The 13,378-nt window shown below is 38.5% G+C and overlaps 1 protein-coding gene across 7 annotated transcripts in view; it reads left to right on the forward strand.

The window, feature by feature from the left end:
- The window catches only part of NRP1 (neuropilin 1), a 126,247-nt gene that overhangs the window by 80,787 nt on the left and 32,082 nt on the right, over positions 1-13,378 (forward strand). For all 7 annotated transcript variants that reach the window (XM_007667815.4, XM_029077338.2, XM_029077339.2 and 4 more), the window contains 2 exons: positions 6,461-6,616; positions 10,549-10,693. In XM_007667815.4, coding sequence (XP_007666005.2) covers positions 6,461-6,616; positions 10,549-10,693 — 301 coding nt within the window. The remainder of the gene's footprint in view (positions 1-6,460; positions 6,617-10,548; positions 10,694-13,378) is intronic.

Below are 13,378 nucleotides of genomic sequence, written 5' to 3' on the forward strand. Positions count from 1 at the left end.
TAATAAAATACGCAGAGCATATTTCAGTGGATATGGCTGTCCCCATTCACAACTTTCAAACCCAAGCCCTTTCAAAGCTTAATGCTATAAATATCATTCTGAACTAATATATACCAGTGGTGGTGCGTCTCCACCCCAGTAACAGCATTCTTCTCCTTCACATTTGATCTTTAGAGTTTCCATATTGTAGTGATTTGGGTAGCTGAATTCTGGAAATATCTCAAGTTGAAAAGCTAGTGTATTAACCTGCTGCACTGAGTCTCTTTTGTTTCTTCTTTGCCAGAGTGCTGCTTGCCAAATTTAACAACTACAGCAGATTTTACTATTCAAACAGAACCAGATGGAACACCAGTTCAAAGAACATGTCAGAATTAAATATTTCTTTTTTAATTAGTTGCTTCTGATTTATGCAAAAAAAATTAACATAAGAGTAGGAGAATGTGCCGTGAATCCAGATGCACTGCTACCCACACAAACATTATCTTCTTTTATCTGTCAAGGAGGCATGGGGCTTTTTTTCTTGGATTTCATTCTTCTTATCCCTTCTGTAATTTTAACTTTTTGCAAGTAGCACAGCTACAGTCACCATGGCTGCTTTCTCCACTGTACTTGTACTTTCTCATTTTTTCTTTTCCTCATCCTTTCTAAATTTTTTTCCCAAAGAACTGGTTAGACTGCGTCAAAGAAAAATCTTCTGTCCATTTTCTTGGGATTGTAATTTTGGGGTCAGGATCCCCCAAGGAGTTTTAAGAACTAGTAACTTCTTTTCATCTGGGAAAAGATTTACATTTAAATCTAACTGTAGCCAAAGAATTAATCCAGGCAATTAAGACAGCAGAATGCTATAAGGTTTTAGCAACATATTTTTCTTGTTCTTGGGAGATTTGTTTTTTCCATGCCACGGATTTTTGATATTTTTCAATCGCCTCTCATGTAAACGATCCCTGTCCACCATTTTGGTTTTCACTAGAGGAACTAAACCATTATGAAGTTTTCTGCCTTTTAAGCCTCTGAATGCTTTAATCTGTATGTAGTCATAGTAAGGATGCAAGGCAAAAAATCAGTCTTAATTACTACGACAAGGGAAAATAATTATCAGTGTTCATTGCTCATTGTGGACAGGGAGTATTTCCACCAATTCTGTTTTATTGTACTCTCCCAAGTGCTGAACGCAGTGCTTGACACACAGTAAGTGCTCAATAGATGCGATTGACCAATTGATTTATCATTGTGTGTCAGGAAAACTAAAAGTTTCTTCAGGAAGTGTCAGTCCTGCAGAGACCGGATCTAATGATCACTCATTCATTTTTTTTCCAGTGTTTAGTAGAGTGCAGTAGATGCTTAGTGAATTCTGTTACTGTTACGACTGCATCAATTTTTTCAGGCACACTTGCTTGCGTGGATAGAATCTCTCTGTCATAGCATATCGTTCTAAAATAAAGGCACTACGCTTTGTAGACACTACTTATAAGCTAAGAAAATGTGGCTGGTCCAGAACCAGGTCATAACTGTGTAACTAAAAACTTGTCAAGAAATTAATTCTGCTTCTAAACAATATGATCCTAAACAGTAAAGTTTGTTCAGTTGGATTTATTTGATCGTCGATTTTATCGTTGAGAATATTCATTCATTCAATCGTATTTATCGAGCACTTACTGTGCACAGAGCAATATACGAAGCACTTGGAAAGTACAAGAATAAATTATGATATCAAGGAGATATTCTGATCAGATATATAATTAAGAGGCTAGAATAGCCATGATTGCCAGTGCTTAATTTTCATGTCAAAGAGCAAAGAAAATGACACAATTGCTTAAAAATATTTACTTTGGGAAGTAGTGTGAAATGGTACATTAAACAGCTTTTTGAGTGTGGCGAGAATCTCTTACTTCCACCCATCACAAAGAAAAGGATTTCCTGTTTTAATCAGACTTCAACCCCTTGTCTTTTATTTCGTCAGGCGGTGTTGCATAGACCTACATCAGGGGTGTTAAAAAGCTGGCAAGAGCTCCCTTGCCAAAATGGGCACAATGGATAGCATTTTATTGGGCAAGACAGATTTTCATTTCAAAAGTAAGCCTTGCCACATGATGACATGACCAATAGCTGGTTATGTATTATTATAGGAGGCCCTGCTATTCATTTCACAACTCTCGGGGCTGCATACTGGTGTTTAACCAGCAGTTTGCAAAGATTTGCTACATGATTTACTGCACAATGCTAAATGTCTTTCTTTGTCCTAAAGTGGTTTCAAGTAAAGTGTGTGTGCCTCTCAGTGCTGCTCTTTATCTTGGGAATGCATTTCCTGTCATTTTTAAGACAATGACATAGCTATAAAGAACACTTTTTCTGTATGTGAAGAGGCATCTCACAACAAAGAATAAGCCAGTGGTTCATGCATTCAAAAAGCCGTGCTGCATCATGCCTTCACAGTACTGGAATTGCTTCGGGTAGGCCAACAGAGTAAGCAAGAACAGCTGTTTTCTTTTAATGGGATGATTTCTCTCTCACATAAAATGAGATGCTTGGGATTTCCCTTGCTTTCTGTACTGTCAACTGATGCCTGGTTTTGCCAAAGAATGTTAGAGTTTTTGGAGAAGGTAGGAAATTGACAGAGATCCCTCCTTCTCTGGAGATGGAGTGGTGACACTGAATGTTGGTGCTGGAAGCAAAGCAACTTGTCTGCTGAGTCCTACTGACCATTTAAACTAACCCAGAAAAGAGTCACCAAACACAAAAAAGAGTTTAACAAACTTCAGTAAAATAGTTTACATACCATTGGATAAGTACCAGATGTTTATGTTTGTCACACACACAGAGTGAAGCATCCAATAATTTAAGTGAATGCATTTGATGTTCAGTTCCGCATGCACTGCCTCTCATCACCACATCCCCTTAGTATTAGCCTTAATGTAAAACAGAAGTACTTCAAACTCAGATGTGAAATTACGGCCATTTTAAAAAATAAAATAAAGCAGCTGTAAAATAATCATGCCCCTTTAAATTGGGGAAATCGTGACTGAAGGAGGGCTGATTTCATCTGAAGAAATAGGAGGCTCCATCAACCTGATTGTCTGGAACATTTATAGGATAGTAGGCTCTACTTTTCAGTGAAAGGACCTTCCAAAACACACAGGCCCATTATTAAAAACAGTCAGAGCTTATCTTCGTACCCTTTACACTTTCTGTCTCATTTTACATTTGGCTCAACAGTGTGGTCAGTTAGTCGACAGCTTTTATTGAGGACCCACTGGGTTCAGTGCATGGAATCCAGCTCTTTAGGGGGTTCAAAGGAAGTGGAAGACAGAGTCCCTGCTCTTAAGGATCTTATAATCTACTGGGAGAAGACATAATAAATGAATGCTTGTGGGCAAAAATCATAACCATGGTGTGTAAAAGAGATTAGTAAATGAATACTTATGGGTAAAAATCATAACCATGGAGTGTAAAAGAGATACACCACAGTCACAGAAACAGCCACAAAATGACCAAAGAACACAAAGTTGACAATATCATTTATATAGGTAGGGTAGGACTACATCCATGCTGATCTTCCCTTTGAGCATCTGGGTCTCCTGAGAATACAGACTTGATATTTTAATGTATTCTTCAACGTAATCCTGTGTTGAAGGTGCCTAACAGTGAATATAAAAAAGAAAAAAATGCAGTGAAAGTGCTCATAAAGGATTCTTTATTCCCAAATGTATGTTAGGGTAGGCCAAATAATTCACCAAGGGTCACCTTCTGGAGGTGGGACTTCCAGTAAGAACTTCCTGCAGGTCTTGGATACTGTATATTGGTGTCCTCTCAGGTCTGAGTAGATTATTGCAAGTATTCAGGTTCTACAAAGTTTCCCTCCATCCCAATTAAAAATAGAGATAGTAAATTTAGAAAAAAAAAGATTTTAAATTCCCATATATCCCATGGCAATACAGAGTTGCATTGCTGGCTAATGGTAGTTCTTAAGTATAGTAGGACATCTTGTGCAATTATTCATTCAGTCAGTCATCTTTATTGAACGTTTACTGTGTGCAAAGCACTGTACTAAGCGCTTGGGAGAGTACAGCATAACAGAGTTGATAGACACACTGAAGTGGAAGTGGTGGGGGAGGTGACATCAATCAGGGAAGGCCTCCTGGTAGAGAGGTTTTCTGGTTTGCTGCTTTAGTCTGTGTTGGGTGCCCTCCTTGACCATCTCAGCTCTTGAGAGTCAAATGCATATCCTCGGCCTTGGCCTTTTTCTCTACTAGTCACACCCTGGGTGGTTTTTGTTTTTAAAGAAGGCTTCCAGGAATTTCCTCTTGAATTAGCACATGCAGAGCTAGTGTGGGGGTTAAGTACCACCAGCAGCAAGAAGGGCAGTGTAGATGTGAAAATCAGTGGCCCAGTGGAAAGAGCAATGGCATGGGAGTCAGAGGCACCAGGTTCTAATCCCAGCTCTGCTGTGTGACCTTGGGAAAATCACCTAACTTCTCTGGGCCTCAGTTACCTAATCTGTAAAATGGGGATGAAGACTGTGAGCCCCATGAGAGGCCTGGACTGTGTCCAATCTGATTAGCTTGTATCTATCCCAGTGCTTAGTTCAGTCCCTGGCACATAGTAAGCACTTAACAAGTACCATAAACTCTACAGGACTCCCAGAATAGGCCATCTCTTGACTTCATTTGACAGGAAGCACTGACTGTAGCCTAGCAGAAAAGAAAAAGAAAAGCAGGGAGAAACAGCCCAAGAGTCATTTCAAGTCTGGTTGAACTATACCACATTCAGGACCTTAATCATTCCCAAGCCATAGACCTGTTTGAAAATTTAACAGAAGCAGTTCATTTCAATAACTCAGCTCTTAATACTCATAGATTTTGAGATGTTAAGGGCCCTTCATTCTGGAAGCGAACATTGCATTGGACATGGTTCAGGGTCGCACATTTTACAATCAGCAAAGCACTTAGAATGTGGAGAGCATTTGCAATAAGTTGGAATTGCTCTGGGCGATGATGCTCAGGCGTCCCATTAGCTTCCAAATTGCAACATTCTCACATTTGAGCTTCTGCAGAAATGCTAAATCACTGGATTGTTTTTGTTAGGTGAGCCTTTGCAGGGGCAGGTGGAGAAGGAGAGGGTATATTTAACTTTTTTTTATCCTTTGCTAGAATAACAACTCGTAGCAATCCATTCTGAAAGATTCCAGCATGAGCCACTTTTGATTTTTACCTCAAAAGCAGCATTATTTCTCAGTACTCAGAAAATAAATTTTCTCTTTTTCCCCTACAGTTACGTGTACTATCTCCTAAAAGAAAAGTTCTTTCTTAAAGACAAAAATATTTTTCTTTACTGTATAAGCGAGTCTAGGTTTTCTACCTTTAAAGTGGAGCAGTGAAATAAGGGATAGCTTTGTACTGAAATTGAGCACTCTTCTTCCTAAACCCGGGCTACTTCTCTTGAAATGTACAATTCCAAAACAACCTATATGTGACATGGATATTGAATTAGCAGCCAGTCTTTCCTGACTCACCCTTCACTCCATTTTGAAGAGAGCTTGGAACATGTTGATTTAACTCCAGAAGTTTCTAGGAAAAAGGGAGACTTGAGAGAGAGGGAAATTTGCCCTCATGGCATAAATATAAATACTTTTCATTTATTTGTGGGCAGTAGGCACAAAAGGAGTTAATTCAGATAATGTTATTTATGTATTGGGATGTTATGTTGGTAGTGACTAGAAACAAAATTGAGCACAGAGGCTTTTCAAGAAAAAGTATTTTTTTAAATGGTAAATTATTGTCGGAAGATTATGTATATGGCAGTCAGGTGGGATATTCATTGAATTCTGTGACTTTTACCATCGAAAATATAAAATTCTACTTCTTTTAAGTTTCTAAAGAAATATTGGGTTCATTTTAAATTTAAAACATGACTGGGATGGATTTGTTTTTAAAAGTTGGAAGGCAAATTTATCACAAGAATGAAAACTGAGGGAGGCAGTGGCCTGGTTTTTAGGAGTTAATCACTCACATCCTTATCAGCAACAGCAGTATTTACTGTATTGGAAACCTCCTCAGGGCCAAAACTGTACCAGGCTCTTGGGAACTTAAGAGAAGTAAAAGCCGTTATCCCTGTCCTTAGGAAACAAGTCTGAGTAATACTAGAAATGAGAGTTTCGGAGCAAACCAAGCTCATACTTTATTGCAACTTTTTGCAAAATATACGTGGAAAGGTACAAGGGCAATTCAGCCTTCTCCTTGCCTGTCTTAAAGGGAATATACCGTAGATTCAGTTATAGGAAAAGAAAGATCCCAGAGTTAAGAGAAGAGAGGGCATTTCACCTTCCAAGCCCCTGCTGGCCTAACTATTGGCATAGGTGGAAGCCTCATATAAAGAGCCTTGAAAGTATCCTAGATCTCATGTGCAAGGGAATGCTCCTGTAGCCCCAATACATTGGCAAATATCCTTTCTTTCTTTGCTACAGGTAGACCTAGGCCTTCTCCGCTTTGTCTCTGCCATCGGGACACAGGGAGCCATCTCAAAGGAAACAAAGAAGAAGTACTACGTCAAAACTTATAGAATTGATATCAGCTCCAATGGTGAAGACTGGATCACCATAAAAGAAGGAAACAAAGCTATTGTAAGTTTGGGTGGGTTTTTGTTTTAGTCCTTTCTTTTCTTCAATCCTGGAAATGGATGGACCGTTTTTTCTTCATCTGGAATGTTTCTTTGACCTGATCTACTCCTTGAATTGGTTAGAAAAAATAAGTGTAATTAAAGATAGACCAGTGGACTCAGATTTTCCCCAAACGTCAAAATTATTCAGATCTTTCCAAAGGATGTCAACGCCAACCAAATAGTCAAACTCAATAGCTACTTAGAAATATCCCCCAGATAAAATCTCTGCTGTTTATGTGGCAAATTCAGATCTCTTGTAAGCTTAAGGAACTTATTGTTTAGTGCCTACGTTCTCTTCCATGATTTCTTGCTCTCTTCCTGCAACAGAGAATGCTTTGAAATCTCATTTTTGTCTCCCTAGTGTTGCTTCCAAACTAGTTTACAATGCTTTTGACTGATTCCCATGGGAACTAATTGGAAGCAGGATGTCTCATTCTGCTTTCTTCCAGTCAACATGAAATCAAAATGTTGCCCTTTAATAATAAAGTTGGTATTTGTTAAGCACTTACTATGTGCAGAGCACTGTTCTAAGCACTGGGATAGATATAGGGCAATCCGGTTGTCCCACGTGAGGATCACAGTCTTAATCCCCATTTTACAGATGAGATAACTGAGGCACAGAGAAGTGAAGTGACTTGCCTAAGGTCACACAGCTGACGTGGCAGAGCCGGGATTCGAATCCATGACCTCTGACTCCGAAGCCCGTGCTCTTTCCACTGAGCCACGCTGCTGCTTAGTACTTTCTACCAGGAAAGCAACATGACCCATGCCTATCCCCTAAAGGCAATCTACTCTGTCATTTAGATCCAGGAAATTTTCCAAGAAAACACTTTTACCTGGGTTTCCAATGCCTTGATTTGTTCATCAAAAGATTTTCTGAAGTTGATATTTACTGATTACCAAGAATTAAAAATCTTACCCTTGAGAGAGGAAATCCTGGGAAAAAAGAAGGATAATCTATATAATCTAGAACAAGATATTGCAGAGATGGGGATATGGGAAAAGAGTACCTCTTTCCATGTTTGTATTTCTGTTATTTTTTAATGAGGATTTAAGAGGATTGAGCTGCCCTTGGACCCCAAGAGACTAATCTATGAAACTCTCAAATACCTTGTGATGAGACCTTGGTTTGGAAATTATTTTTGATGAGTTCCTTCAACTAAAAATGGAAAGAAATAAACCAATATTAAAAAAACACCTCAAAGAATATCAGAAGGGCAATACCTGTGGTCCCTAACATTGTGTCCATGGGGCAAATGGTATCCAAGTTGTCTTTTCCTTCTCCGTGCCCTAGAACATGAAACAGCACATAATAATAATGTTGGTATTTGTTAAGCGCTTACTATGTGCAGAGCACTGTTCTAAGCGCTGGGGTAGATACAGTTTCCTGGTTGCATTGGTTTCTTTTAGCTAAAATGGATTGGACTAAATTAATTGCTAGAGTGCTCCTGAAACTGCATGCTTTAGGTTAATTGCTTTAACAGTTGGATTGTAAACATTATAAACAAAGATTTCCAATGAGAAGGGGAAAAGAGAACAATAAGAACACTGAGGAATGTCAGAATAACAGGATTTGGGCCCAAAGAGAGTTAGAGCACCCAAGCCAGAGTTACCACTTCCCTACCATCACCCTCTCTTTGCCTTGTCTACCCTCATTAATCCCTGGAAAGAAACCAGTAATCCCTGTGCTTTGCCTCCCTTGAGGTCTCTCTGAAGGAATGTAAATCAGAATCCTAGGAGTCTCTGGCTGTAAACCAGTAGCTCTAGCCATTTCCCTTCATCCTGACCATCACCTGGAAACTTCTCCTTATTACTATGAATAAACAGAAGAGTTCGGACAGTGTATTTCCTTCAGACTTCTTTCCTGGGAAGTCCAGGTCGGCTGTGCCTGTTTGCATCAGTCTTTTCCTCCCTAGATCCCTAAAGGAGGAGTGCCATCCAGGCATGGACATAGGCTAGAGCTGGAACTCAACTACTTTACCAAACCACAAATGCACAGTATATATTCAGCCTTCACACATTCAAATATAAGTACTCATGTATTTAGAAAGATACTCCGGGAACAGAATTCTAATAGTTCTAAAGGATGATGATAAATTATTTTATTAAATTGTTTTTTGAATAGAATAAGGATGACCTGGTGATTTCCCTAAGAATCTGACAATTCATTCAGTTTTATTTATTGAGCGCTTACTATATGCAGAGCACTGTACTAAGCGCTTGACAATCCAATGGATGAGGCAAGTAAACATAATAGATTTAAGAGAGTTAAGGAATAAAGACACCTTGTTTTCAAATCCTCAGTGTCTATCAAGTAAAGTGTATTCTTTTAGTTTTGACTTCCAAATAATTTGCAACTAAATAACCGAGATGATAGAGGCACGCAGTTAGGGTGAACAAATCATGTCACTAATGGCTAACCTGAAATCTAGAAATGTAGGAATAACATTGTAATAAAAAGTCGATTTGATCATTATGTGCGTTAATGCTCACATTCTGGGCAGAGGTGGAATGTGTGCCCACCAACCTCAAATCGTGCCTTAAAATGTCAACATGACTTTCAAATTCTTCCACACTTTCTTGTTATGTTGAGTGAAGGTCAATGTCACACCCAACTAGTGTAACCCAAATTATGCTGGGTTAAAATGGAATAAATTGTAGGTAGGCTGGGGACAAAGAGTCAGGAGTGGAGATGATACTTGGAGACAGGAAGAATCTGACATGCTAAAACTTTCGTAGCTACTTCAGGCCTAGGTTTGGTCTAGGGAAGAGGGAGAGAAGAAGGATGAGAAGGGGGGTAAGAGAGAACAGTAGTAACTGGGCAGATTAAAAAGAAATAACACCAGCAATAATAACCATTATCCTAAAACAGACAGTTGTCATCTTAATTCCATCTCTTACTAATGTGCACTCTAGGGAAGCCAGGAATCTCCTGAGTGCCTGACTTACTTTAAAATCCACTGCATACCCTTGTCAGATTGCACTCTTCTACTGAAATAAGTTTTCCAGAGTTCCTCGAGAACTCTGGCAATCTTAGTCCCTCAAAAATTTTTTCTCCGAGGTGGCTATAACTCAACTTCAATCAAAGAGATCCTGAGAGTACCCTATACCCAACAAGAACAATTAAATTATTTCCTCCAGTAATAAACATACAACTTATCTTTGTTTCAGTTGTATACCTGGAAAAGGAATATAGAATCCCTAAAACCCAGGCTTAAACAGAAATAACATTCCTTTTGCTTATGTTTAACAGTCAGAAATGCAGTTTCTCCCTCTTTTTGAATCCAGTGGAAACGTAGAAAAAGGATAGAGCACAAATGTGGGAGTCAGAAGGACCTGGGTTCTAATTCTGGCTCTGAGACTTGTCTGCTGGGTGACCTTGGGCAAGTCACTTCACTTCTCTGTGCTTCAGTTACCTAATTTGTAAAATGGAGATTAAGACTGTGAGCCCCATGTGGGACAGGGACTGGGTCCAACTTGATTAGCCTGGCACGTAGTGTTAAGAAGTGCTTAACAAATACCATTAAAAACAAAAATTCACAAGGTAAAGTTTGGTTGAGTTCTCAAAGAGGAGCCTGGGGACTTTAACCGTAGAATTGAGAGCTTCCATTTTTACATTTAAAATGAGAAGGTTATTTTTGTAACAAATTTCATAACTATGCTTATATTTTACCAGTGCTAACTTCCTCCAAACCGGCCCACAGAAAACTGAATTGACAATTAGTAATAAAATTCTAGGTTAACTACAGATTATTTCTGAATTTGCCCATTAATAAAGAACAATCTAGTAAAATACTAGAGATTGTTAAAACTTTTCATTCTTTTGTACAAATGTGGTAAAAATACTTATTTTAAAGATACTTTAATTAAAAATCTCTTTCCTTTCTTCCTTAGGCATTTGTGGGGAATACTAACCCAACAGATATTGCATATGGAATTTTCCCCAAGCCAATTCTAACACGTTTTGTCCGAATCAAGCCTATCACTTGGGAAACTGGCATATCAATGAGATTTGAGGTTTATGGCTGTAAAATAACAGGTAAGGTTAAGCTTTAAGAACTTCCTTTGGTCAAGGGAATGTTCCCCTTTTTTGTAGAAGAATGTGTAAGTTTGCTCTGAGCATTTAGTATGTGGTGTATTTTATCAAGATAGAAATACATAGTAAGGCTCAATTGACATATTTATATAATAATAATAATGTTGGTATTTGTTAAGCACTTACTATGTGCAGAGCACTGTTCTAAGCGCTGGGGAGATACAGGGTAATCAGGTTGTCCCACATGAGGCTCACATTTAATCCCCATTTTACAGATGAGGTAACTGAGGCACAGAGAAGTGAAGTGACTTGCCCACAGTCACACAGCTGACAAGTGGCAGTGCTGGGATTCGAACCCATGACCTTTGACTCCCAAGCCCAGGCCCTTTCCACTGAGCCATGCTGCTTCTCATATAACACATTTCTTCCAAAGAACTCCAAGTGTTTTCATATCTATCAGTTCACTAATATTATCAATATCTTTGTGAGATAGAGAGGAATGGGTAATCCTACCTCCATGTGGAAACTGAGAAACAAAGTGGTTGAACCCCAGACTTAAAGCTGAGACTAGAAACCTAGACTTCTAATTGGAAACCAGTCGTGGCCTCCCATAATGAAAAGATGTAAAGGAAGAAAACCTTGGAATTTGTAACCTCATCAATTTTATCATTTTATTTCTCTAAAATAACCTTTTGGAGATTTTCTTTCTCACTGCATAAAGTTCTGGCGTCATTGCCTTGATTTATATTGTTTGCTGGAATGAAAGGCATTTTACAATTATATATAGTCAAAAAAGAAAGATACTTGTTGATACATTCAGTAGAATACCTGTGTCACAAAATTAACTAACGAAAAGGCAACTGTGAAATAGCAAGTCATTTTGGGAAGGGTTAATTAAGCAGATACTGTTGCTTATAGTATAATCACTTGGGAACTTAAAACTGATTTTTGGTCAAACCTTATTTTTTCTGTCATAGAAACATGCCTGTTTGTTATTTCAAGACTAAAAAAATTCCAAGGTTCAGCATTCCATAAAGAAAAGAAAAATAGCTACAAATCAAGAGTAACCTTGGGTTTATTCTCAAATAGCAGATAGTTGGGAAGGTTTAGGTCAGTTTTAGAGCTCCTATAAATCTAACTAGGGTCAAGGTGAACATTCTGGCAAATCCTCCCTCATGTTATTGTCCAAAGACAAACAAGCAAAGAAAGCCACCCTCATAATGGTTCCCAGAGTGTTAGTTTAACTGAGTCTGAACTCAGATTTCCTGACTTTTGAAAATTTATTTCAGTTATTGAAAAATAAAAATCCTTCTTTGTATAAGCTGCATTGCCTGTTCTCTATTCATTGATGTTGCATTCAAGTTTCGTTTTAGATAAGTAGGTTCTTATTCCTTGTACAGTGGACATTTAGATTACGGTAATTAAGTTAAGTAACATACTTGATAATTTACAAAATAAGAAGCTGAACATACGTTCTTTGATCTCTCATATAATAGCTTTGATTTAGTATAAATTTAATCCAGTTTCAATTAGCTGGGTGGTTTCCTTAAATTGAAACATATATGCCACTATCGTATCCATAAGATAAATCTCTAAATCTTGATCCCCAATATATTAGCGCATAGTCATATCTATGCTTTTGGGAAGGCAGACTTCCAAATAGGATTGTCACTGGTTAAGAAAATCCACAAGAAAATGGAGTGTGCCCAATGTGGACTCTAGTTCTTCCTTCTTCCACCACTTCCACTTCAAGGAGACAGGCAGATAGAGGGGAGGTGTGGAAACCCAATACAGATTTCCAGCAGTGCCAGGCATCACCAATGCTGGGGGCAGGGAGGTGGACTGTTAGCTATCGTTCAGTTTTATGATTTGCAAGGTTAATTTGACATCTGGAGAAGATCCTGAGATAATCCACCATGAAATGATCTTTCAGGTTATCTCTGTAAGGTATTTGGACCCCCGATATTTAATTAGAGTGAATCTGTTCCAGAAATATTTCAATTTTCATTTGAAGGATGACCGTGGGAGTTTCTCGGGCAGGGATGGCTTGGGAAGTTCTTTTTTTGTAGGACAACAGATAAATCCGTCTAGCTATGGGCTAGGGATCTGTTGGCTGAATGAAATCACAGCTAAGAAATGTGGACGTGAAACAGCTAATGCAGCCAGCACTGCATTTGTGAAAGAGTATTAGTCTGGTTGAGGTTCTGCGATCCTTAAAATATACACATTAATTGTGTTTTCCTCCAAAAGGCAACATCTGGTGCCTATTACCAGCCTAACACTGTCTTTATAAAGACTGGTTTGGAGTAAAGCAGGTGCGACCTCTGCAGCTAAAAGATGTAACTTCTATTTTTAGCAATTTGGGAGTTTTACATTCACTTGTGGTTGATTTTTTAATTATTTTTCAAACCTTTGCTAGGTTCTGCCTTTGCTTTTCAAATCTCAGCCTGAAGCAAATGGTGTGGCAGAATTGTGGAATAGAGAAAGACCCTTGAAATTAGCTGAGAAAATTTCAGCTGCCTTTTAGTGCATTTAATGGAGTGCATTGAGTCTAATGCTCACAATAATTAAGTATTCTTCTCTGTAAGGTGTTGCTGGTCACTTAATGTAGGTTAGCTGGATGATGGAAGTCTGCAGTCCATTTGGAAAAAAATGATTACATGTCGCCTCTTGTTAATTGTTAAATTA

The sequence above is a fragment of the Ornithorhynchus anatinus genome, chromosome 13 (assembly GCF_004115215.2).
Source record: "Ornithorhynchus anatinus isolate Pmale09 chromosome 13, mOrnAna1.pri.v4, whole genome shotgun sequence".
Lineage (NCBI taxonomy): Eukaryota > Metazoa > Chordata > Mammalia > Monotremata > Ornithorhynchidae > Ornithorhynchus > Ornithorhynchus anatinus.